This window comes from Anomaloglossus baeobatrachus, chromosome 2 (assembly GCF_048569485.1).
Source record: "Anomaloglossus baeobatrachus isolate aAnoBae1 chromosome 2, aAnoBae1.hap1, whole genome shotgun sequence".
In the NCBI taxonomy this organism is placed as follows: Eukaryota; Metazoa; Chordata; class Amphibia; order Anura; family Aromobatidae; genus Anomaloglossus; species Anomaloglossus baeobatrachus.
The window spans coordinates 759,071,994-759,098,119 of NC_134354.1; the positions used below are offsets into that span (position 1 = coordinate 759,071,994).

The following is a 26,126-nucleotide window of genomic DNA, read 5'->3' on the forward strand; positions in this document are numbered from 1 at the left end:
ATTTTACCTTCCACATGATTTGCAATACATTTCATAGTACCATACGTTTTCCGAGACGTAAAGACATATGTAGGTTATTTCTTTATCGTTCCTATGGGAGACCCAGACCATGGGTGTATAGCTTCTGCCTCCGGAGGACACACAAAGTACTACACTAAAAAGTGTAGCTCCTCCCTCCGAGCATATACACCCCCTGGATAACCAAATATAGCCAGTTCAATGCTTTGTGTTCAGGAGGCACACATCCACACATGCATTCTCATCTGATTTTGATTTTTGGAAAGAGTTTGAAGAAAAGCGGGTCCAAGCCTGGACTCCCGGCATGTCCCTTCTCACCCCACTGTGTCGGCGGTGTTGTTAAGGTTGATTTCAGGGCTGGAGCCTTTCATGCCGCGCTCCTTCACCATCCCCTCGGGCTCTGGCTTGAAGTGGGAGCCAGCACGGTTCTTCCTGCCTTGCAGGAGACCGGTCTCCATCCGCAGCCCCTTTTGGATCCTGCCGGACGGAGCACTCATCCCTCAGGGACCTGGCCCTGCGTCTCACAAGCTAAGTATCTGAGACGTTATTGTCGGGGGGGTCCCTTGTACTTTATTGTTGGGGAGAGTGTGCTGTGTAACTATTTTGACATTTCCGGCCGGTTCTCTCGTTTTCACCGGAGAACCGCGCCGATGGTGCCTGCGCGCCGGCCGCATGGTTAAATATAGGCCCCGGCTTCGCCTGAGGCCTAGTTTCGATTTCACTGCCCCTGCATGTCAGTCATGCAGAGGGACAGTGCGGCTCCGCCCAGCGGTTGTTCGGCACAGGGAAGGGACACTCCTCTCTGAGGAAAGATTCCCTCCCCTGTATACCTCCTTGGCCCTCCGGATCCCGCTCTTAGAGTAGGCCCCTCCCCCTCTCCTCGCTCCGGCGCCATTTTATCAGCGTTCTCACACTGATCGGAGCTGGCTGCAGCATCTCTCTGGGGGTCCGGCCTGTGGGATCTGGAGGGCACACAAACGGTCTGGTAAGCCACAACCTCCGGTTGTGGACCTGCTTATATACTCTCTGGGGGCCATTCTGGTCAGAGCCCCCACTTCAGCAGCATGTCTCACACAAGGAGCAAGGCTGCAAGGCTGTACTCAATATGCACTGCATGTAAGCTCGTACTGCCTGAACCGAGCACATATCCACATTGTGATGCCTGCTCTAACATGGTGGTGCCTCAGCCTGGAGTCTCACTCCCAGTGGTCCCTCCGGCTGCTCCGGCTCCGGTGGCTGAACCCCCGGCTTGGGTAGAATCTTTCTCTAAGTCTATCTCCCAGTCCTTTGCCGACTCCATGGGACAGTTGTCCCGGACTCTGCTGAGCATGCATCAGCCCCCTTCTCAGGGCGCCTCTGCTGCTACGGCTCGCTCAGCAGAGCTCACAGAGCCCAGACCCCGTCCTCCTAAACGGAGACGCAGGGGCTCCTCTCCTTCCTCGTCCCGCGGCTCCGATTCACGAGCTGAATCACAGGACGAGGAGGATGCCTTTACTGTGGGCTCGGACGCTACCTCCATGTGCCCCATTGATCTAACTGAAGGTGATGCAGATGTTAGTGATTTGATTGCGTCCATTAATTCTGTACTGGACCTCAATCCGCCAGTATCAGAGGAACAACCCTCTCTGGCAGAAAAGCACCAGTTTACCTTGCCCAAGAGAACAAGGAGTGTGTTCTTTAACCACTCCAGTTTTCAGGCCACTGTGACCAAGCCCAGGGCCTGTCCTGACAAACGCTTCCCAAAGCGTAGTTCTGATGACCGTTTTCCCTTTCCACCAGAGGTGGTCAAGGAGTGGGCTCATTCACCAAAGGTAGAACCTCCGGTGTCTAGAATCTCAGCCCGGACAGTTGTATCTGTGGCTGATGGCACCTCACTTAAGGATTCCACTGACCGCCAGGTTGACCTTCTGGCCAAATCTGTATATGAAGCGGCAGGTGCCTCGTTCTCCCCATCTTTTGCAGCAGTGTGGGCTCTTAAAGCCGTCTCTGCTTCTCTAGAGGAGATGCATTCCCTCACCAGGGACTCTATGCCCGAAATGGTTGCCTTAACTTCCTAGGCTTCAGCCTTTTCATCCTATGCCATGTCTGCCATTCTGGAGGCTTCTCACCGCACTGCGGTGGCTTCGGCTAATTCCCTCGCTTATCCGCAGGATCTTGTGGCTTCGAGAGTGGAAAGCAGACGCTTCTTCCAAGAAGTTCCTTGCTGGGCTCCCATTTGCTGGGTCCAGGCTGTTCGGCGAACAACTGGATGAAATTATTAAGGAAGCTACTGGCGGGAAGAGTACTTCCTTGCCACAAACTAAAACCAGGAAACCTGTCCAGGGCAGGAACCAGTCGAGGTTTCGTTCCTTTCGTTCCTCCAACTGGTCATCCTCTAAGCCCTCAGCCTCGTCCACTAACTCAGCCAAGGACCGAAAACCCAGCTGGCGCACGAAACCGCGTCCTCAGAAGACCGCAGGAGCCGCTGCCACTAAGGCAGCCTCCTCTTGACTATCTGGCCGCGCCAGCAACGTCCTTGGTCGGTGGCAGGCTCTCCCACTTTGGCGACGTGTGGTTTCAACACGTCTCCGATCAGTGGGTGCGGGATATCATCTCCCACGGCTACAGGATAGAATTCTCTTCCAGCCCGCCAAACAGATTTTTTCTGTCCACTCCCCCCTGCTCCAAGGCCGCCGCCTTCTCTCAGGCCGTGGCATCCTTGCAGGCCAACGGAGTAATTGTACCGGTTCCCGCCCGGGAACGGTTCAGAGGTTTCTACTCAAATCTCTTCCTAGTCCCCAAAAAGGACGGTTCCTTCCGGCCCATCCTGGATCTCAAGCTTGTTCAGGTGCGGCATTTTCGCATGGAGTCTCTGCGGTCAGTCATTGCCTCAATGACCCAAGGAGATTTTCTAGCATCCATCGACATCAGAGATGCCTATCTGCATGTGCCAATTGCAGTTTCACACCAGCGGTGGCTACGTTTTGCAATCGGAGAGGAACATTTCCAATTCGTGGCTCTCCCCTTCGGGTTAGCCACGGCCCCTCGAGTATTCACCAAGGTCATGGCAGCAGTGGTTGCGGTTCTGTACCTCCAGGGGTTGGCAGTGATTCCTTACCTGGACGACCTTCTGGTCAAGGCTTCATCCAGTGCAGACTGTCAGCGGAGTGTCTCCCTCACTCTCGCCACTCTAGTCCAGTTCGGGTGGCTTGTCAATCTGCCCAAGTCCACTCTGATTCCGACCGAGAAGCTCACGTACCTAGGGATGCAATTCGAGACTTTGCCGGCACTTGTGAGGCTGCCCTTAGTCAAACAGCAGTCCCTCCATCTGGCGGTGCGCTCTTTGCTGAGACCCCGCCGTCATTCCATCAGGGACCTAATGCAGGTGCTGGGTCAGATGGTGGCGTCAATGGAAGCGGTTCCCTTTGCCCAGTTCCATCTGCGTCCTCTGCAGCTGGACATTCTCCGCTGTTGGGACAAGCGGACTTCCTCCTTGCTCAAGTTAGTGGCTCTGTCGCCACAGACCAGGGGCTCCCTTCAGTGGTGGCTTCGGCCCCTTTCTCTGTCTCAGGGACACTCCTTCCTGGCCCCGTCCTGGGTGATCCTCACCACGGATGCCAGTCTATCCGGTTGGGGTGCAGTATATCTCCACCACAGAGCGCAGGGCACTTGGACTCCGTCCGAATCAGCCCTCTCGATCAATGTGCTGGAAATCAGACCTGTGCTTCTAGCTCTCTTAGCCTTTCACCACCTGTTGGCGGGCAAGCACATTTGAGTCCAGTCAGACAACTCGACAGCGGTTGCCTACATCAATCACCAGGGCGGGACACGCAGCTGCCTGGCAATGTTGGAGGTTCAACGCATCCTTCAGTGGACGGAGGCCTCAAGGTCCATCATATCCGCAGTCCACATCCCAGGCGTGGAAAACTGGGAGGCAGATTATCTCAGCCGTCAAACCGTGGACGGCGGCGAGTGGGCTCTGCATCCGTCAGTGTTTCGGACAATCTGCCGCAAGTGGGGCACTCCGGAAGTGGATCTAATGGCATCCCGCCACAACAACAAGGTTCCGGTTTACGTGGCCCGCTCCCACGATCCGCAAGCCCTTGCAGCGGACGCGCTGGTTCAAGATTGGTCCCAGTTTCGTCTGTCTTACGTATTTCCCCCTCTAGCTCTCTTGCCCAGAGTCCTGCGCAAGATCAGAATGGAGGGCCGTCGGGTCATCCTCATTGCTCCAGACTGGCCCAGGTGAGCTTGGTACCCAGACCTGCTCCATCTGTCCGTAGAGGTGCCGTGGCATCTCCCGGACCGTCCAGACCTTCTCTCACAAGGTCCGTTTTTCCGCCAGAATTCTGCGGCTCTCAGATTGACGGCGTGGCTCTTGAGTCCTGGATCTTGACCACTTCTGGTATCCCTCGTGAAGTCATCTCCACTATGACTCGGGCTCGGAAGTCTTCCTCGGCCAAGATATATCACAGGACCTGGAGAATTTTCCTGTCCTGGTGTCGCTCTTCCGGCCATGCTCCTTGGCCTTTTTCCTTGCCGACCCTCCTGTCCTTTCTTCAGTCCGGTCTGCAGCTAGGACTATCCCTCAATTCCCTCAAGGGACAGGTGTCGGCTCTGTCAGTGTTTTTCCAGCGGCGTCTCGCCCGGCTGGCTGAGGTGTGCACATTCATGCAGGGCGCATCTCACATCATTCCGCCTTACCGGCGGCCTTTGGATCCCTGGGACCTAAATCTGGTCCTCACGGCCTTGCAGAAACCCCCCTTTGAATCTCTTAGGGAGGTTTCTTTGTCTCGTCTTTCACAGAAAGTGGTTTTTCTAGTGGCCATAACTTCCCTCAGGAGAGTCTCTGATTTGGCCGCGCTCTCTTCGGAGTCACCTTTTTTTGGTTTGTCATCAAGACAAGGTGGTTCTCCGTCCGACTCCGGACTTTCTCCCTAAGGTGGTGTCTCCTTTCCACCTTAACCAGGACATTTCATTGCCTTCCTTTTGTCCGGCTCCTGTTCATCGCTTTGAAAAAGCGTTGCATACTCTGGATCTGGTGCGGGCGCTCCGGATCTATGTATCTCGCACCGCTGTTCTTAGGCGGTGCACCTCTCTTTTTGTGCTGACCACAGGTCGGCGTAAGGGCCTCTCGGCTTCTAAGCCGACCCTAGCTCGTTGGATTAGGTCGGCCATTTCCGATGCCTACCAGTGTACTCAAGTGCCTCCCCCGCCGGGGATTAAGGCACATTCGACCAGAGCTGTCGGTGCCTCTTGGGCTTTCAGGCACCAGGCTACGGCTCAGCAGGTCTGTCAGGCTGCCACTTGGTCTAGTCTGCATACCTTTTCGAAGCACTACCAAGTGCATGCTCATGCTTCGGCAGATGAGAGCTTGGGCAGACGCATCCTTCAGGCGGCTGTCGCCCATTTGTGAAGTTAGGTTTCGCCTACTTCTTAGTTTTTCGGTTTATTCCCACCCATGGACTGCTTTAGAACGTCCCATGGTCTGAGTCTCCCATAGGAACGATGAAGAAAAAGAGAATTTTGTTTACTTACCGTAAATTCTTTTTCTTATAGTTCCGTAATGGGAGACCCAGCACCCTCCCTGTTGCATGTTGGCAGTTTCTTGTTCCGCGTGTTATCACCAGCTGTTGTTGTAGACAGAGGCTCCGGTTGTTCCGGTGCTTGCTCTATCTCTACTTGTGGGTGGCTGTTCTCCTTCAGCTTTTGCACTAAACTGGCTATATTTGGTTATCCAGGGGGTGTATAAGCTCAGAGGGAGGAGCTACACTTTTTAGTGTAGTACTTTGTGTGTCCTCCGGAGGCAGAAGCTATACACCCATGGTCTGGGTCTCCCATTACGGAACTATAAGAAAAAGAATTTACGGTAAGTAAACAAAATTCTCTTTTTTATAATCTTCATATGCTGTAGCATTGGGTAACATGAAAGACCCTTATGCATTTCTTATCTTCTGTTATATGAAAACTTTTGAAATAATAAAGAAATATTAAACGAAAATATATTAAGGAATGATTTAGTGCACAAAATGTTTTCAAGGCTGACATTGACTCCAGGTTATGGTTCTTCTGTTTCCCCCGCAGCTCGTGGTGCGCTGCTTTAGGCTGAGATCAGCAGGGCTGTGCACTGTATTTTGCAGCATTTGTTTCTGTCACTCTTATAATGAGAAATGACAGCGTATTACCATAATCTGCCGACGTCCTGCTGCTCCATCTCGTGATTTGTCGTTCCGCTTTGTCTTCACGCAGGATCCATTCCAGATGAAAGACTTTATCGAATGTTTGTTAACAAACAAGTTACGATGTTACGACCCCGAGAAGAAGAATCTAGCTGGTTCAACTTGTTCGTGATTCATCAGAACAGGTATGGTTCCTCTGGTAGATCCTCCTGATATGGTTTTTCTATAAATCAATAGTAAAAGCAAATATAAGAAACGTTTGTAATATCTCTTACCAGAGAAATCTAGTCCTTTCTCCACTTATGAGCCACTTTTCATTACACATGAATTCTTAAACATGTAAGTCACTCTGAAAAAACGCTGGACGCTTTCTTGATCAAAGTAATGATTACCACAGCTTATTAAAGTCTATAGAGGGGGAAGAGTGATCAACAGAGTTTGAGAACTGGAATATCATGTTGCCGATGTAGGAAATGTTTTATCTCACCCCAGAGCTGGAATCACAGCTGCACTGCTCAGTTCTGCTGCCTCCATGCGGCTGCTGCTTCTTTTAAACATGTGATACATATAGACAACAGCAGCAATCCCATGTCTGTGTGCTGTGTATGGGAGACATCATAGCAGCAACTCTCCACCCACTAGCTCAGTGGCGACTGACAATTAGAAATGGAGTCTGGAGACCGGAAAACTGGTGAGAAAAATGATGAATTCCTTCTTGATCAAAGCAATGATCAGATTACCACAGTTTATTCAAGTCTATAGACAGGGGAGAAGGGAAAGAGCGATCAACACAGAAAATGGTGAGATCATGTTGCAGCTTGTAGGAAATGTTTTATCTCACCCCAGAGCTGGATTCACAGCTGCACTGCTCAGTTCTGCTGTATAATGTCCTCCATGCGGCTGAGGCTGCTGCTTTTTAACATGCAAAAATAGTACAAAATTTATTAGTAAAGCAGGTGAACATCCAATTGGATAAAATCATTTTTAGGCCCTGTGCGCACTTACCGTTTTTTCCCCGCGGATTTCCTGCGGTTTTGCTGCATGTTTCGCTGTAGAAAATGTTCATAACATCTCTGCAGTGAATCACCAGCAAAACCTATGGGAAAAAAAATCTTGTGCGCACTGGGCGGAATTTGACAGCTGCATGTTTTGCTGCGGGATTCCCGCAGCAAAAAGAATTGCATGTCACTTCTTTTCCGCACGTCGCTGCGGGATTTCACTCCATTGACTGTAATGTAATTCTGAAATCCCGCAGGGAATAACGCAGGCAGCAAATTCTGTGCGGTTCACTGCGTTTTGCTGCGTTATTCCCTCCGGTATTTCGCGGTTTACCTGCGGTAATGCACATCGCTGCCTGCGGTTTGCAGGGAAGTGATGTGATTATGACAGGAAGAGGAAGCGGAGCAGAGAGTAAACACACACATCACAGACAGACATAGAATACACACACATCAGACACAGACACATAGAATACACATGCAAATCAAACGGAAATATAAAAAAAAACCACGTGGGCTCCGCCGTATTTTTACCTTCCAGCCGAGGTAAGCACACAGCGGCGGCCCGGTATTCTCAGGCTGGGGAGGGCGAGGGACAGGGTTAATGTCCCCCGCCTCCCTCCCCCTCCCGCAGCCGAGAATATCAGCCGCAGCTGCCCCGGGACTGTCGCATCCATTGTGCGGCAGTACCGGAGTGTCCCCAGCTCTTCCAGATGCCGTGATGCGGTGGCGATCCAGGTAATAAGGAGTTAATGGCGGCGGATCGCCGCCACTAAGGACAGGCTTGATCATGGTAGCATCTATGAGACAGCTGACATGATCAACCCGTAAGTAAAGTGAAAAAACACACACACCGAAAAATCCTTTATTTTAAATAAAACACAAAAAAGCTCCTGGTTCACCCGTTTATTAACCCCCCCCCCCGAAACAAAGCTCCGGCGTAATCCACATCCTCCGATGCTTGCATCCAGCCGCGACTGACACTGACACAGCGATGAATGCAGCCTCGCAGCGAGACAGCAGAGGTAACCACAGGGCATTTCCCACGGCCGGTAATGTGAACTCACCACCGACCGTGAGAAATGCAGCGTGTGCTCACAGGGATTCTATCTATCTATCTATCTATCTATCTATCTATCTATCTATCTATCTATCTATCTATCTATCTATCTATCTATCTATCTATCCCTCTATCTATCTATCTATCTATCTATCTATCTATCTATCTATCTATCCCTCTATCTATCTATCTATCTATCTATCGATCTATCGATCTATCCCTCTATCTATCTATCCCTCTATCTATCTATCTATCTATCTATCGATCTATCGATCTATCCCTCTATCTATCCCTCTATCTATCTATCTATCCCTCTATCTATTCTTCTATCTGTCTATTTATCTATCTGCTATCTAAGAAGGAAATTACTTTTTTTTTTTTTTTCTTCAATCTGCTTTATTGCATTGAATGCATTAAAGCACATGTACCAACCCGCACGCGGCCAAACCGCGGCAATACCGCGGTAAAACCGCAGCAAACCGCATGCGGTTTTCGGGTGCGGTTTGTCGCGTTTTTTTACCATGGGTGCGGTAATCTTTCAGTGCTTGCGGAATTTTCTTGAGAAAATTCCATTTTCCAGTGCGCACAAAGCCTAAAAATACCAGGATCATAAATCGTGATAAATAAGATTACAATTAAGGCTGGTATAAATAAAAGGTATGCAATTGAGGGACATCCAAGACAAACAGAGACGGTCAATATAATTTCACCATATCAGTTACGCCAATGCACATGGAAACCCCCCACATTATCCTTTTATACAAGCATTTTCTAAACTGACATACATTTTCATTATATTTCCATGTTAGAGTAAGCTTGCAAAGAGCATAGGATCCCACAATAGGTTAAGAGCATACCAGGGAAATGGTGTGATCAGGTGAAAAAACACAGCAAGGTGGAATAATCACCAAGGTCGGTCACTGGGTAAGGAACCTCCAGAAATGTCCAACGCACGTTTCGATATATGGTGTCACATCTTCATCAGGGGCGAGACGCCATCTGATGAAAATGTATGTCAGTTTATAAAATGATTGTATAAAAGGATAATGTGGAGGTTTTCTATGTGCATTGGCACAACTGATATGGTGAAATTATATTGACGGCATCTGTTTGTCTTGGATGTCCCTGAATTGCATTCCTTTTCATTATACCAGTCTTAATTGTAATCTTATTTATCACGAGATATGGTCCTGGTATTTTTTAACATGATTTTAACCAATTGGGTGCTCACCTGCTTTACTAATAAATTTTGTATTATTTTTGCACTTTAAAAACTCTTGTCCTCTGTTCTCTAATACACCTTTGAGTTTGTGCTATGTGTGGGCATTGGACAGAATCCATACCCACACTCAGAATTGTATGGTGTTCAGGAGCTTTTTTCTCATAATTTCTTTTAAACATGAGCTACATGGAGAGAAGAGCAGAAATTCCTCCTCTGTGTGCTGTCTATGGGAGACATCACAGCAGTTACTCTCCACCTACTAGCTCAGAGACAACTGAAAATTAGAAATCATCCTAAAGATGAAAAAACTGGGGAGAACTGCAGGATACAAGTCATGTAATGTCCAGAAATAGTGAATTTCCTCATTTACACACCTTTCAGGTAACTTTTTATAAGAAGCTGTCATGACAGGTAGACTTTAACGTTAGCTTCAAAGGTCTGTGCTAATTCTTTTATTCTCAGTCCAAAACTCCTGCATAGACACAAAATTAAGAGTGGCTGTCAACTCTCCTAACGTGTCTGGCACTCCTCTACATATACAGATCTTGGGCATCTTTTCCCTTTCTCCCTGCGCTATGTCGTTCCTTTCTTAATCCTTCTTGAAATATTTGATTAATAAATTTACGTCTTGGTGTTATACTTTCTTTCCCAAAAATGGGAAGTATTTTGCAGGCTGTGCAATCGAGGCCTTTGCAGTGAGGGGAAGGGAAAATGGCAACATCCAGCTATTATTTCAGTTATAACCTTCCAGGAGGAATAACAGAGGAACAATATAATGAAGAGTTTTAGGATAAGATGCTCCAGAATTATCACTTCTCGGAAAATGCAAGTTTCTATTAAACCAAAGAAGTCAGGAGAGATGACAGATCTTCCGTAAAAAATATGATGCTGTATACAGACCGTCACCACCAGGGGGAGTGGCGCTTAGTGCATATTGTTATACATGGAACTATTTTTTTGGGGTGGCCTATTCTAAGGAAAGAACATGAATATCATATTGGTGGGGTCCGACGCTCGGCACAGCCCAATATCAGCTGGTCTTGGTGCTGGCAGCGTCTGGTGTTTGCAGTTGCGGAGCTGAACTGTACAGAAATGTCATCTATGTAGCGGCCACAGCTGGGAATGGCACATCCGCCCCCTTACAGATGAATAGGAGAGGATCTGCAGTCCTCGGCCGTGCTGTGCAATAAAAGTAAAACTGAATCCCAAAATTATAGCTATGGTATCAATAAACACTACAGCCCGCCACCCAAGAAACAACCCGTCTCTCAGCCCCCAATAACGGAAAAGTAAGAGCTGCAGGGCTCAGAAAATGGCTCCACAGATCAAACTTTTTATTACAAAGTTCATGTCCTTTTTTTTTTTTTTTTTTTTTTTACTTTTGGTAGCTAAAATAATAATAAAAAAAAATAATTATGTCTCTTTGAGGAACAGTAGGAAAACGTGATAGTATAAAAGCAGAAAAACAAACAAACGCCCATTCTTTGAAGGAGTTATATCTAAATCTGATCAAAGGATTTGATTCCATTTGATCCAGCGCGCTACACGGACACAAGCTGAATTATACACATTAAAAGATTTGAAGTGTGTGGAGAAAGTTCTGCAACTTTTTGTTTTTCTTTCTATTTTGATGTTCTCTGCATAGAAATATTCCTGTTTCCTTCCATAAACTGAAATCTAATCCTATCAACATCTTGGAGACTGACAAAGGGAGTCCTGTCCAGCACTTGGGTATCTCAATTAGTCCCACAGATGTGGATGGAGCGGTGGTGGTCATGCTCCACATAACTTCTCTATGTCAAGTAGTTACACAGATATGGATGAAACGGTGTTGGTCATGCTCCACAGTACTGCTCAATGTCGATTAGTCCCATAGATATATGTGGAGCGGTGTTGGTCATGCTAAGCCGTACAGCTTTGTGTCGATTAGTGTCATAGATATGGATGGAGCGTTGGTGCTCATGCTCCACAGTACTGCTCCATGTCAATTAGTCACACAGATATGAATGAAACGATGTTGGTCATGTTCCACAGTACTGCTCCATGGCGATTAATCCCATAGATATGTACAGTGGGTACGGCAAGTATTCAGACCGCTTTAAAATTTTCACTCTTGGTTTCATTGCAGACATTTGGTAAATTCAAAAAAGTTCATTTTTTTTCTCATTAATGTACACTGTGCACCCCATCCCCCACCTTGACAGAAAACAACAGAAATGTAGACATTTTTGCAAATTTATTAAATAAGAAAAACTGAAATATCACATGGTCATAAGTATTCAGACTCTTTGCTCAGTATTGAGTAGAAGCGCCCTTCTTTTGAGCTAGTACAGCCATGAGTCTTCTTGCGAATGATGCAACAAGTTTTTCACCCTGGATTTGGGGATGCTCTGCCATTCCTCCTTGCAGATCCTCTCCAGTTCCGTCAGGTTGGATGGTGAACGTTGGTGCACAGCCATTTTCAGGTCTCTCCAGAGATCCTCAATTGGGTTTAGGTCAGGGCTCTGGCTGGGCCGGTCAAGAATGGTCACAGAGTTGTTCTGAAGCCACTCCTTTGTTATTTTAGCTGTGTGCTTAGGGTCGTTGTCTTGTTGCAAGGTGAACCTTCAGCCAAGTCTGAGGTCCAGAGCACTCTGGAAGAGGTTTTCTTTCAGGATATCTCTGTACTTAGCCACATTCATCTTTTCTTAAATTGCAACCAGTCGTCCTGTCCCTGCAGCTGAAAAATACCCCCATAGCATGATGCTGCCACCACCATGTTTCACTGTTGGGATTGTGTTGGGCAGGTGATGAGCAGTGCCTGGTTTTCTCCACACATACCGCTTACAATTACCACCAAAAAGTTCTATCTTCGTCTCATCAAACCAGAGAATCTTAATTCCCATAGTCTGGGAGTCCTTCATGTGTTTTTTTGCAAACTCTATGCGGGCTTTCATATGTCTTGCACTGAGGAGAGGCTTCAGTCACTCTGCTATAAAGGCCTGACTGGTGGAGGGCTGCAGTGATAGATGACTTTGTTTTCTCACCAAGGCTCTTCTCCCATGATTACTCAGTTTGGCTGGACAGCCAGGTCTAGGAAGAGTTCTGGTGGTCCCAAACTTCTTCCATTTTAGGATTATGGAGGGCACTGTGCTCTTAGAAACCTTGAGTACTGCAGAAATTCTTTTGTAACCTTGGCCAGATCTGTGCCTTGCCACAATTCTGTCTCTGAGCTCTTTGGCCAGTTCCTTTGACCTCATGATTCTCATTTGATCTGCATGCACTGTGAGCTGTGAGGTCTTATATAGACAGGTGTGCGCCTTTCCAATCAAGTCCTATCAGTTTAAATAAACACAGCTGTACTCCAATGAAGGAGTAGAACCATCTCAAGAAGGATCACAAGGAAATGGACAGCATGTGATGTAAATATCAGTGTCTGAGCAAAGGGTATTAATACTTACGACCATGTGATATTTCAGTTTTTCTTGTTTAATAAATTTGCAAAAATTTCTACATTTCTATTTTTTGTTTTCTGTCAAGATGGGGGATGGGGTGCAGAGTGTACATAGAATTTACCAAATGGCTACAATGAAACAAAGAGGGGAAAATTTAAAGGGGTCTGAATACTTTCTGTACTTACTGTATGGAGTGGTGTTGGTCATGCTCCACCGTACTGTTCCATGTCCATTAGTGCCGTAGATATGGATGGAGGGGTGGTGGTCATGGACCACAATACTGCTCAATGTTGATTTGTCCCATAGATATGTATGGAGTGGTGTTGGTCATGCTCCACCGTTCTGCTCCATGTCCATTAGTGCCATAAATATGGATGGAGGGGTGGTGGTCATGGACCACAATACAACTCAATGTCGATTAGTCCCATAGATATGTATGGAGCGGTGGTGGTCATGCTCCACCGTACTGCTCTCGATTAGTTCCATAGATATGTATGGAGCGGTGTTGGTCATGCTCCACCTTACTGCTTTATGTCCATTTGTGCCATAGATATGTATGGAGCGGTGGTGGTCATGCTCCACCGTACTGCTCCATGTCGATTAGTGCCATAGATATGTATGGAGCGGTGTTGGTCATGCTCCATGTCGATGTACTGTGGATATGTCTCTCCTGCTTTTGGATTACTGCTTTATTAATTTGACCTTTTTTGCTTTTTTTTTTTGTAGGAGTAAACACGGAGCCACAAATTACATCCCTGAGCAGTTTCTGGATGACTTTTTGGATTTGGTCATTTGGGGCCATGAACACGAGTGTAAGATAGCGCCGGTGAGGAACGAGCAGCAGTTGTTCTATGTGTCGCAGCCCGGGAGTTCTGTGGCCACGTCCCTGTCCCCCGGAGAGGCCGTGAAGAAGTAAGTCCATTATATGATATAAATCTGACATAAATGTCTCCCGGGACGGCTCGGGTACAGACGGTCTAGCATACACATCAGCACTCGGCTATAACATCGGAGATCCGGTAACTCTGATCCCAGTTATTACACAACTTATCTGAGAATCAACATCTGCTCTAATGTCTGAGATCGGAGCAAACTGATCCCCGCTGTTTAACACCGTAAATAAAAAAGCATCACATTTTTTACTTGTGGTTTTTTAAAATGCATTTTTATCTCATTTTTGGCGCTGCAATTTTTGTCTCTTCTCTGTTTTCTGTGTCCATTTCAAAATTACACTTTGCCAATCTCTTCGACACCTTGTCGGAGAGTCGGATTGTGGACTACCTGTGCATGAATGCTCAGACAGACGAGTGACATATTCATCTACCTGTTTACTGTGACGATCATTTAGTTTTCAATTAATGAGAAAAAATCGGGTGTGGTAACATGGACATCAAAAATAGTTGTTTTTTTTTTTAACCATAGTAGCATCTATTTGTCTCCTACAGCAGATACAGTCATGGCCAAAAGTGTTGGCACCCTTGGAATTGTTGCTGCCACGTTAGCACTCTCCAGCGCTTGGTTTCCATCCATTTCTGGGGGCTTTTTGAAGTCTATTTGGGGTTATTGTCCTGCTGGAAGACCCATGACCTAGGACACAAATCTCGCCCTCGCGGCGCCCGGACTGTGGGCACGCCCTCGCGGCGCCCAGACTGCGGGCTCGCCCTCGCGGCGCCCAGACTGCGGGCTCGCCCTCGCGGCGCCCAGACTGCGGGCTCGCCCTCGCGGCGCCCAGACTGCGGGCTCGCCCTCGCGGCGCCCAGACTGCGGGCTCGCCCTCGCGGCGCCCAGACTGCGGGCTCGCCCTCGCGGCGCCCAGACTGCGGGCTCGCCCTCGCGGCGCCCAGACTGCGGGCTCGCCCTCGCGGCGCCCAGACTGCGGGCTCGCCCTCGCGGCGCCCAGACTGCGGGCTCGCCCTCGCGGCGCCCAGACTGCGGGCTCGCCCTCGCGGCGCCCAGACTGCGGGCTCGCCCTCGCGGCGCCCAGACTGCGGGCTCGCCCTCGCGGCGCCCAGACTGCGGGCTCTTTTGTGAATTTTCTTGCACCTGTATCTGTTTATCTCCAGCTTCCTTATGACAATTTAGAATGATGTATGTAACTTTAGCTTTGGAAGGATGTGATCTGCCTTCTATTCCTTATATATCATGATATGTAATTCCACAAGCTGCTGCCTGCAGAAAGCAACATCTGCAATCCAGGTGATGGACAGAAGCCGTGTGCATGGTAGGAAATAAAAGACACTGCATGTCGGATAGCTCACAGGGATACATGCATACAGTAAATGGGACTAAATACAGGGTTATTTTTTTTTTATTTTTTTTAATATGTTCCAGATATTTTTTTTTTAGTATTTTAACTTTTATTTTAAAGAGAAAACCTTCTTTATCTGTTCCTGGCAAAGTAATAGAAGCATATTGCTGTCAAATTGGCGTAACGTTTAGCTGTCATTACCGGCTGTGCTTCCCGTGTCCTCGCAGCCTCCGGCATGAACGCTGTGGAGAAGCGGCTTCCTTGGATACATCATTAACGGGATGTTTCATTCTTGTTATTTTTGAAGATCATTTCATATCAGGACGTCCATTAGGCATTAATGGGATTTCTCAATTTCGGAACATTGCGGCTTATTGCTGGCGAGTTCCTAACACTTGTAGAGACTGTAAATAAAGGGGACGCCGAGGCTGGTTCTGATTTCGCTCCGGGCCGTGCTGGAGGCTCTTATTACAGCCCAATTCAAGGGAATGTAACATATTTACATGGTAACTTTCATGACTAGGTGATTATCCATTTTTTGTGCTTTAGTTTTTTCCTCCCCATGTTCCAGAAGCCATGACTATTTTTTATTTTTCCATCATTAGAGCCATATGATGACTTTTTATTTGCAGGATTATTGTACCTTTCAATGAGGGTACTCACCTGACCAAGACACTACCAATGATAAACTGTGAAAAAATATTCTAAGCCGGCTGAAAGGGTGAAAAAAAGATGATTTTTGGTACTCACCGTAAAATCTGTTTGTCGGAGCCTACATTGGGGGATACAGGAAACCATGAGCCTGGAAACTGGCACTAAAGGGTGATTTACACGCTGCGACATCGCTAACGATATATCGTCGGGGTCACGTCGTTAGTGACGCACATCCGGCGCCGTTAGCGACATTGCAGCGTGTGACACCAAGGAGCGACGATCAATGATTGCAAAAACGTCCAAAATCGTTGACACGTCGCTCCTTTTCATAATATCGTTGGTGGTGCATGCCGCTGGTTGTTCCTCGCACCTGCAGCATCACACATCGCTATCTGAGACACCGCAGGAACGACGAACATCTCTTTGCCTGCGTCTACCGGCAATGCCGAAGGAAGGAGGTGGGCGGGATGTTTCGGCCGCTCATCTCCGCCCCTCCTCTGCTACTGGGCGGCCGTTTAGTGACGCCGCAGTAACGTCGCTATGATGCCGAACGCACCTCCCCCTTGAAGGAGGGATTGTTCGGTGGTCACAGCGACGTCGCTGTAAAGGTATGTGCGTGTGACACTGCCGTAGCGATAATGTTCACTGCGGCAGCGATCACACGATATCGCATGCACGACGGGGGTGGGTGCTTTTGCGTACGATATCGCTAGCAATTGCTAGAAATATCATCGCACATTATCGCTACGGCAGCGATCACCAAATGTCGCACGAACGCCGGGGGCGGGTGCTATTGCGCATGACATTGCTAGCAATCGCTAGCGATGTCGCAGCATGTAAACCACCCTTAAGAGTACATGTTACGAATGTCAGATCCCCTGCAATAGGCTACACCTGGCCTGCTGACACCCAGCTATTCAGATGCAAGAAGCAGTACGAGAAGCAAAAGGCTATGAGAAAGTGATTGTATGGCGAGTACCAAAAATCCTCTTTTCTCACATTCTTCATTCGGGGACACAGGAAACACTGAGGCATACAAAAATGTATTTTTCTTGCATTTGTTATGGATCCATTTTTTGCTTAATGGATCAGTGTCAAATGGGAAATAAATAGCAATCCGTTAACAGATCTGTTTTCCATAGAGTCTTACACAGATCCAGGTGAAATAAATTATTTAAAAATGGACAAAAAAAGGTGTCTGCATAATTTTTTTGCCATCAGATCTCTGCAGGATGGAATGTTTCCCCTAATATGGAGCTTGCTGTCTGCCCCATGGGTTTTTTGCCTTCCTCTGGATCAACATGCTAGGCTATGGGTGGAACTCAATGGATGTGTGTGTATCAAATATATTCATTTTTTTCTTATGTTTTGAACTGGGAAAAAATAGTTGGGTGATTTCAAACTTTTATTTCTTCATTTTTTTTTTAATTTTTTTTTTTAATCCCCTAAGGAACTTTGATTGGTTGTTCTTTACACTGCAATGCTATATTGCATTATATAGTGAAGCTCATGTCCCACAGATCGCATTGCGAGGAGTACACCGCGTGCAGAATTATTAGGCAAGTTGTATTTTAGAGGATTTTTTTTTATTATTGATCAACACCTATGTTCTTAATCAACCCAAAAGACTCATAAATATCAAAGCTTAATATTTTTGGAAGTTGGAGTGTTTTTTTTTTAGATTTGGCTATCTTAGGAGGATATCTGTTTGTGCAGGTAACTTTTACTGTGCAGAATTATTAGGCAACTTAATAAAAACCAAATCTATTCCCATCTCACTTGTTTATTTTCACCAGGTAAACCAATATAACTGCATAAAATTTAGAAATAAACATTTCTGACATGCAAAAACAAACCCCCCAAAAAATAGTGACCAATATAGCCCCCTTTATTTATGATGATGTTCAGCAGCCTACCATCCATAGATTCTGTCAGTGGCTTGATCTGTTTATGATCAACATTACGTGCAGCGGCCACCACAGCCTCCAGAGACTGTTCCCAGAGGTGTACTGTTTTCCCTCCCTGTAGATCTCACATTTTATGAGGGACCACAGGTTCTCTATGGGGTTCAGATCAGGGGAACAAGGGGGCCATGCCATTATTTTTTTATCTTTTACACCTTTACTGGCCAGCCACGCTGTGGAGTACTTGGATGCATCTGATGGAGCATTGTCCTGCATGAAAATCATGTTTTTCTTGAACGATACCGACTTCTTCCTGTACCACTGCTTGAAGAAGTTGTCTTCCAGAAACTGGCAGTAGGTCTGGGAGTTGAGCTTCACTCCATCCTCAACCCGAAAAGGTCCCACAAGTTCATCTTTGATGATACCAGCCCATACCAGTACCCACCTCCACCTTGCTGGCGTCTGAGTCGGAGTGGATCTCTCTGCCCTTTACTGATCCAGCCTCTGGCCCATCAAGAGTCACTCTCATTTCATCAGTCCATAAAACGTTTGAAAAATCAGTCTTAAGATATTTCTTGGCCCAGTCTTGACGTTTTATCTTATGTTTCTTGTTCAGAGGTGGTGGTTTTTCAGCCTTCCTTACCTTGGCCATGTCCCTGAGTATGGCACACCTTGTGCTTTTTGATACTCCAGTAACGTTGTAGCTCTGAAATATGGCCAAACTGGTGGTAAATGGCATCTTGGCAGCTTCACGCTTCATTTTCCTCAATTGGCAGTTATTTTGCGCTTTTTTGCCCAACGCGCTTCTTGCGACCCTGTTGGCTATTTGCCATGAAATGCTTGATTGTTCGGTGATCACGCTTCAACAGTTTGGCAATTTCAAGACTGCTGCATCCCTCTGCAATACATCTCACAATTTTGGACTTTTCAGAGCCTGTCAAATCTCTCTTCTGACCCATTTTGCCAAAGGAAAGGAAGTTGCCTAATAATTAAGCACCCCTTATATAGGGTGTTGATGTCATTACACCGCACCCCTCCTCATTACAGAGATGCACATCACCTGATTTACTTAATTGGTAGTTGGCTCTCAGCCTATACAGCTTGGAGCAGGACGACATGTATAACAAGTATCATATGATCAAAATACTCAATTGCCTAATAATTCTGCACACAGTGTATAGTTACCAAAACCCAACAGTTAAATTCTGCTGTTAGAGACTGACAGCAGCATCTAAATGGATTAAACAAAAGCGATTGGCGCTAGTTCCGATCGCTGCTGTTACAGGCAGATATCAGCTGTATAACACAGCCAGCACTAGGCTGGTATGCTGCAGGTTCAGTTCCAGAATATGTTAGAACTGTTAGATCGGCATACATCCCACCGCTATGTTTGCTGTTTTGATTTTCCCCAAACTGCATGACCACACCCAGAAGGGGACTGTACGCGGTTTTTAAAAAAATATTTAAGTAATTTAAAAAGGGGGAAAAAAAAAAAGGCACATGTGGGTCCTCTGATTTTGATACACAGTCAAGATCAGGGCTAGGCTGGGGGCTGCAGCCTGTAGCCGTATGCTTTATTTGTGCTGGGTGTCACAATATGGAGGACCCTGCGCCAATTTTTTTATTTATTTTTTTATTGTACGCTATAGACCCTCCGACTGGGTCTGTGATTGCAAGCATCAGGTAGGCTGTCACACAGACACCAGTGGGCAGGGTAAGCAGTGAATATGCATGAGTCTAATGAGTGGCCCCAGAAGAAGAATGATGTCTCAAAGGAGCAGTTTTTTTGTGACCTCAAAACTGCAGCATGTGCATGTAGCCTTACACTCCATTAACCCTTCCAGGTTGCAGTCGTGGTATGGTCTGTGGTTGGTAAGACTTCACTGCCATTAGAAACGTTTTTACCTGTCCAGTGAATTGGTGATAACTTGCTTAGACAAGAACACCCCTTTAAACATGACCTTTCACAACATTTTTCAGTTTAAACTGAGCACTTCAAAGAGGACCTTTCATAGAATTTCTTTTATTGGAATACCTCCTCTAATTGCTGCTGCTGTTCTGATTCTGGAACAGTTTTCCTTTTTCTTCTGTGCCCCTCCATTCCAAAGTTATGCCCCCCAGTAATAATGGTGCAGATATTCTCTTCAACCAACTGGGCATGTACCATAAAACTTCCCTGGCGGCGTTTCCCTTTTTTACTCTGACGCTGACCAATCAAAACACGGCCACTCCCACAGAGAAATTCCGCAGTACACGCCCACTTGGTTGAAGAGAATATTTTCACCACTATTTTAGAGCGGCATAACTTTGGAACGGAGGGGCACAGGAGGAAAAGAAAAACTGTTCCAGAATCAGGGGAGCAGCGGCAATCTAAGAAGAGACTCCTCTTTGAGATTCTTGTCCAATGCGTAAAACTCAGTTTTGATCAGCAGATCGAGGGTTACGTTCTATTAAATGGAGGGGATGAGGACTGACATTTTTCCAAACTTTAGAAAATGCAACAGTCCACCTATGACCCGCCCAATATGGCTGATAACAGTGAACAATAGATAACATTTAACTACACAATAAATAGATGCAAAATAGACCGAAGGTTTATTGTCTCTTGCAGGAGTGCACTGCGATAGAAAAGAATAGTTTCCACTTGGATGCGGGTGAATCGTACAGAGTAAATACATTATACCGCAGCTGTACAGTTTTTAATATCGCACACGAGCAGGATTTGCATACGTGTCAAAAATAGAAACCAATTTCACGCACCAACGCACCGCCTCGATCACTTGCCGTTTTGCTCTTCCTGCTATTTTTTAGAATGTAATGTCGTAAAATGTTTTATACACGGATAGGTGCTACATTTTTCAGCTTGTCACAAATCCAAACACTGGGAAATACAGCTGTTTTTAAAGGGGTTGTCCAGACATATAATATTCATGAACGATCCTTAGGACAGGTCATCAGTATCAGATCTAAAAAGATTCTTGACCCAGGACCCTCACCAATCAGCTGTTATTAGCATCCTAAAATGTTGGACGACGCGGAACAAAAGTTAGAGAGTTTGCAGCTGCTTGCCCAGGAACCTCACAGTCGGACACTGTGACATTTTTTTAAAAAACGGATTGGCCAAAGTGAAGAATCGGTTTAATATTCTCCTTATTCTCCCCGACCTTCTTTGGTATATTTGTGATATTCCCTTGATAATCTACCAAGCTTCCATCTTGAGAGAATGGCTTAACCTGGCAGGAGCATGTATCCTTGCGCTATTGAGGTGCACAGCTCCAACTTCTCTGAAAGATTTTGTCCCCGTATTCATAAAATTATATTGTCGGATAGAGCTAGTGAAAGCAAGCACTTTTGCAATTTACTGCTTACTAAAATTTTGTTGCAGCCGTTCTTGAGATATTAACACTTATTTTTGGCTCATTACCTACAAAACGGACACACTCTAATATGTAGATTATAAGCACTGCACTGAAGGTGGCCGGGATTAGGAGGTAACCTTTTGCACAAGCAATCCTGGCCAGCTTTAAAATTGCGTGCTCAAGTGATCCTGGCCAGCTTAAGAACTGTGCCCTCAAGCGATCCTGGCCAGCTTCCAAACTGTGCCCTCAAGCGATCCTAGCCAGCTTCAAAACTGTGCCCTCAAGCGATCCTGGCCAGCTTCAAAACTGTGCCCTCAAGCGATCCTAGCCAGCTTCAAAACTGTGCACGCATGCGATCCTAGCCAGCTTCAAAACTGTGCGCTCAAGCGATCCTAGCCAGCTTCAAAACTGTGCGCTCAAGTGATCCTGGCCAGCTTCAAAACTGTGCCCTCAAGCGATCCTGGCCAGCTTCAAAACTGTGCCCTCAAGCGATCCTGGCCAGCTTCAAAACTGTGCACGCATGCGATCCTAGCCAGCTTCAAAACTGTGCGCTCAAGCGATCCTAGCCAGCTTCAAAACTGTGCGCTCAAGTGATCCTGGCCAGCTTCAAAACTGTGCCCTCAAGCGATCCTGGCCAGCTTCAAAACTGTGCCCTCAAGCGATCCTACCCAGCTTCAAAACTGTGCCCTCAAGCGATCCTACCCAGCTTCAAAACTGTGCCCTCAAGCGATCCTACCCAGCTTCAAAACTGTGCCCTCAAGCAATCCTACCCAGCTTCAAAACTGTGCACTCAAGCGATCCTAGCCAGCTTCAAAACTGTGCACTCATGCGATCCTAGCCAGCTTCAAAACTGTGCACTCATGCGATCCTAGCCAGCTTCAAAACTGTGCGCTCAAGTGATCCTGGCCAGCTTCAAAACTGTGCCCTCAAGTGATCCTGGCCAGCTTCAAAACTGCCCTCAAGTGATCCTACTCAGCTTCATAACTGTGTACACACGCAATCCTGCTCGGCTTTGAAACTGTACACTCAAGTGATCCTGGCCAGCTTCAAAACTGTGTGCCCAAGTGATTTTGGCAAGCTTCAAAACTGCGCTGAAGCGATCCTGGCCAGCTTTGAAAATATGCTTACAAGCTCAATAGAGCATGTAAGCGCTGCACATGTTCTGCTGCCTAGCAGTAGTTGTCGGTCTCCAAGGCCACGAACTGTAAACAAAAGTGTTAGTATCTCAAGAACGTCTGAAAATTTGCATGAGCAGTAAGTTGGAAAATTGCTCGTATTTACTTGCACTATCCGAAAATTCCAATTTATGAAGACGGCGATGACTTTTAAAAATGTGGATTCAAGGAGTTAATTTACAGATAAATTCTCCACAAAATATAATGCGCTCATGGCAGGGAAGGCAGTCGTTATTCTGGTCTATCGGACTTCTTGAAGAGGTACAAGTCTCTGAAAGTCAACTATAGGACAAGAGACAATAGTAATGCAAGCGTGTTTTACTGATAGACTATCTGCAAAAGGGAAAAGTAACGCCTCAACCAAAAATAGAGCAAAGCCAACGTTTTGGCCAGAATCGGCCTGTCAAGGTTTTGCATATCATAGAGTGGTGAACAAGACGAATTGGACGTCTAAAGACGGTATCATAGAGGAGGCGTCGATTTTCGTACTTTGCAATGCCCAAGGAGGCTTCCCCTGCTGCCACCACTGACTTCTGGGACCCGGTCCCCATTCCTCCTGCTGCCAAGGCATCTCCTCTCTCCCTCTACTTTTCTTCCGTGCCTCCTTGGGTATTGCAAAGTATCTACGAAAATTGACGCCTCCTCTATGATACGGTGTTTAGACGTCCAATTCGTCTTGTTCACCACTCTATGATACGCAAAACCTTGACAAAGGCCGATTCTGGCCGAAACGTTGGCTTTGCTCTATTTCTGGTTGAGGCGTTACTTTTCCCTTTTGCAGATAGTCTATCAATAAAACACGTTTGTATTACTATTGTCACTTGTCCTATTGAGTGTTTGGAATTTTTACCATATTGTAGTTTTTTGTTTTTTTTTTTCCCTTAAGCACCTCCCTTCTTTTGCAATAGAGCCCGGCCTTACCCCCTTTATTCTTTAAAGTAAACTGACCTGTAGTTTGTGTTTCATATCCGCAATATAGTCATCTCTCCAGTGGGTGCCCTGAGTTTTATGTGCAGATTTATCCTATATACTTGCATTAGATGCTGGTAAAAATGTGCATGCAAATACCAGAAAGTTTCAAAAACAAAGCATGGCACACCAACAAGACACAAAAAAAGTAGCGTCAAAAGCAATAAAAACACATCTAAAAATGCTCAAAAATGCAATGAAAAAGGGCAAGTAATCTAATTTAGACAATAGGCGCATAAATTCTGAAACTTCAAAAACTCATTGTTGGAATGTAGGCTTAGGGTGGCTTTACATGCTGCGATATCCGGCCTGATATCGCTAGCATGCGACCCACCCCCATCGTTTGTGCGAAACGGGCATATCGCTGCTCGTCGCGCACAAAATCTGGCACCCTCGTCACACATACCTGCATAGCGACGTCGCTGTGACCGGCGTACCGCCTCCTTTCTAAGGGGGCGGTCCGTTCGGCGACACAGCGACGTCACTAAGCGGCCGCCCAATGAAAGCGGAGGGGCGGAGATGAGCGGGACGTAACATCCCGCCCACCTCCTTCCTTCCGCATTGTGGCTGGCGGCAGGTAAGGAGAAGTTCCTCGTTCCTGCGGCGTCACATGTAGCGATGTGCACTGCCGCAGGAACAAGGAACAACTTCGCCCCTGCGACAGCAGCGATAACTGGCAGTGGACCCCCATGTCAACGAGGAGCGATTTTGGACGTTTTTGCAACGGTCCAAAATCGCTCCTAGGAGTCACATGCTACGACATCGCTACAGCGGCCGGATGTGCGTCACAAAATCCGTGACCCCAACGAGATCGCTGTAGCGAAATCGTAGCGTGTAAAGCCCGCTTTAGTCGGATGTTTCCCTGATTACTGGAGTACAATTATGAGCATTGCATACATCATATTTATGGAAAGACTCAATATTGGCAGCATTGAGACAGATTTTTCAAGACTTCTGCCCTTTGCGCTGTCATCTGGATATTGGTTTCGGTGCCAAATCCTGACTCTCTCTTCCCTCATCAGAGCTCGTAATTTATCACAAGTTTTGTGATACACAGAGGAGGACTGCTCAAGAGTTGGCGCTGGAGCTATGATATATATATATATATATATATATATATACACAATATATAAAGCTGTGTGCGTGCGTGCGTGCGTGCGTGTCCGGGATTGGCATCTGCACCGTCGCAGCTACAGCCACAAAATTTTGCACACTCACACGTCTGGACCCCGAGAGCGTCATAGGCTATGTTGTGAGGCGAAATTTTAACCCCGCGCGTTCCAATTTACCAATCAATTTTGCCCCTATCTACATAATGGAGAAAAAGTAAAACGAAAAGTGTATCCGCACCGTCGCATTTACAATCACAAAATTTTGCACACACACCTCATGTGACCCAGAGAACGTCGTAGACTATGTTTTGACAGGAAAATTTAACCCCGCGCTTTATAGTTACTCTCCAAAAAACATGCCTCCATTAAAGTAAATGGAGCCTGGAACTACAGGTTATTAGTAGGTACTGTGAATGGTTGCTATAGCAACAAAAGACATCCATAGTATAAGAAGCTTATATGTGAGGTAATAAGATGTCGGTGGGGAGACGGATAGAGAGAGACAGACAGAGAGAGAGACAGATGGGGAAAGAGAGAGAGAGACAGGGAAAGAAAGAGACAAAGACAAACGGTGAAAGAGACAGACAGAGAAAGACGGTGAAAAAGACAGACAGAGACAGACCTGGAAACAGACAGACCTGGAAAGAGACAGATGGGGAAAGAGACTGACAGACATGCAGACAGGGACAGGGACAGAGACAGGCAGACAGGGAAGGAGGAGACAGCCAGAGAGACAGACAAAGATAGATGGGGAAAGACACAGACCTTGATAGAGACAGACGGGGAAAGAGACAGAGAAATAGAGACAGACAAAGACAGGCAGACAGGGAAAGAGACAGACAGGAAAAGACACAGACAAAGAGGCGGGGAGACAGACTGGGAAAGAGACAGACGGAGCACATTACTTGGCCAATTTAGTTAAATCTGTGTGGAATATCTGTGGTGTTGAAATATATGTTGTGAAATGCTTCTATTAGCTTAGTTTTTGCCTTTTAATAATTACATTTCTATTTATTTGTTTTGTGGTTTTTGTGTGCAGAATACATTTTGTTAATACACTCTTTTGTTAACAACACTTATTAGCCCGGGCGAATCTGGGTAGTACAACTAGTATATATATATGTATATATATATATATATATGTATATATATATATATATATATATATGTATATGTGTGTATATATATATATATATATATATATATATATATATATATATATATATATATATATATATATATATTATATATATATAAAATCTCATGAATTTGTCTGCTTTCGTCCAAAAATTTCTGATTTCATGTTTCATTTGTATTTCTCAAAACAGAGAAAATTGTCATGGCAGTGAATGGGTTAAGTCATTCCAATAGATATTTTCGAGCTCCCCTCTACCTGTGTTCTTTACTCTTTGTAACTTTATGATTCTCTCTCCTTGTTTTATTTCCCCCTCCCACGCATACTAAAAGCTGAAAATCTTTCACAAAGGAGGAATATTACATCACTTCCAGTAGTAAACATCTCGGCTCTGAATTATGGTGGAAGTTTACTCAAAACGAAGCTTCATAAACGTTTTCCAGTTTCTTGTATGTGGAAAGGATAGTAAGGGCTGTAATTGGTAAGATGGATGCCATTATGAAGAAACGTTTCTGTGTCCTCCTCTGGGGTCATTGCACAGGGAGAATTGACAGTGATTAGTAGATGGGTGATAACATGAAGAAAGGTTCCTGTGTCCTCCTTTGGGGTCACTCTAAAGAGAAAATGACAGTGATTGGAAGGAGGGGTGATAACCTGAAGAAAGGATTGTGTATCCTTCT

At 46.2% G+C, this 26,126-nt stretch overlaps 1 protein-coding gene across 1 annotated transcript in view; it reads left to right on the plus strand.

Annotated features, from left to right (window-relative positions):
- The window catches only part of MRE11 (MRE11 double strand break repair nuclease), a 314,955-nt gene that overhangs the window by 74,807 nt on the left and 214,022 nt on the right, over positions 1-26,126 (plus strand). Inside the window, exons 7-8 of the mRNA XM_075337495.1 lie at positions 6,247-6,361; positions 13,617-13,802. Of these exons, the coding sequence (XP_075193610.1) occupies positions 6,247-6,361; positions 13,617-13,802 (301 nt within the window). The remainder of the gene's footprint in view (positions 1-6,246; positions 6,362-13,616; positions 13,803-26,126) is intronic.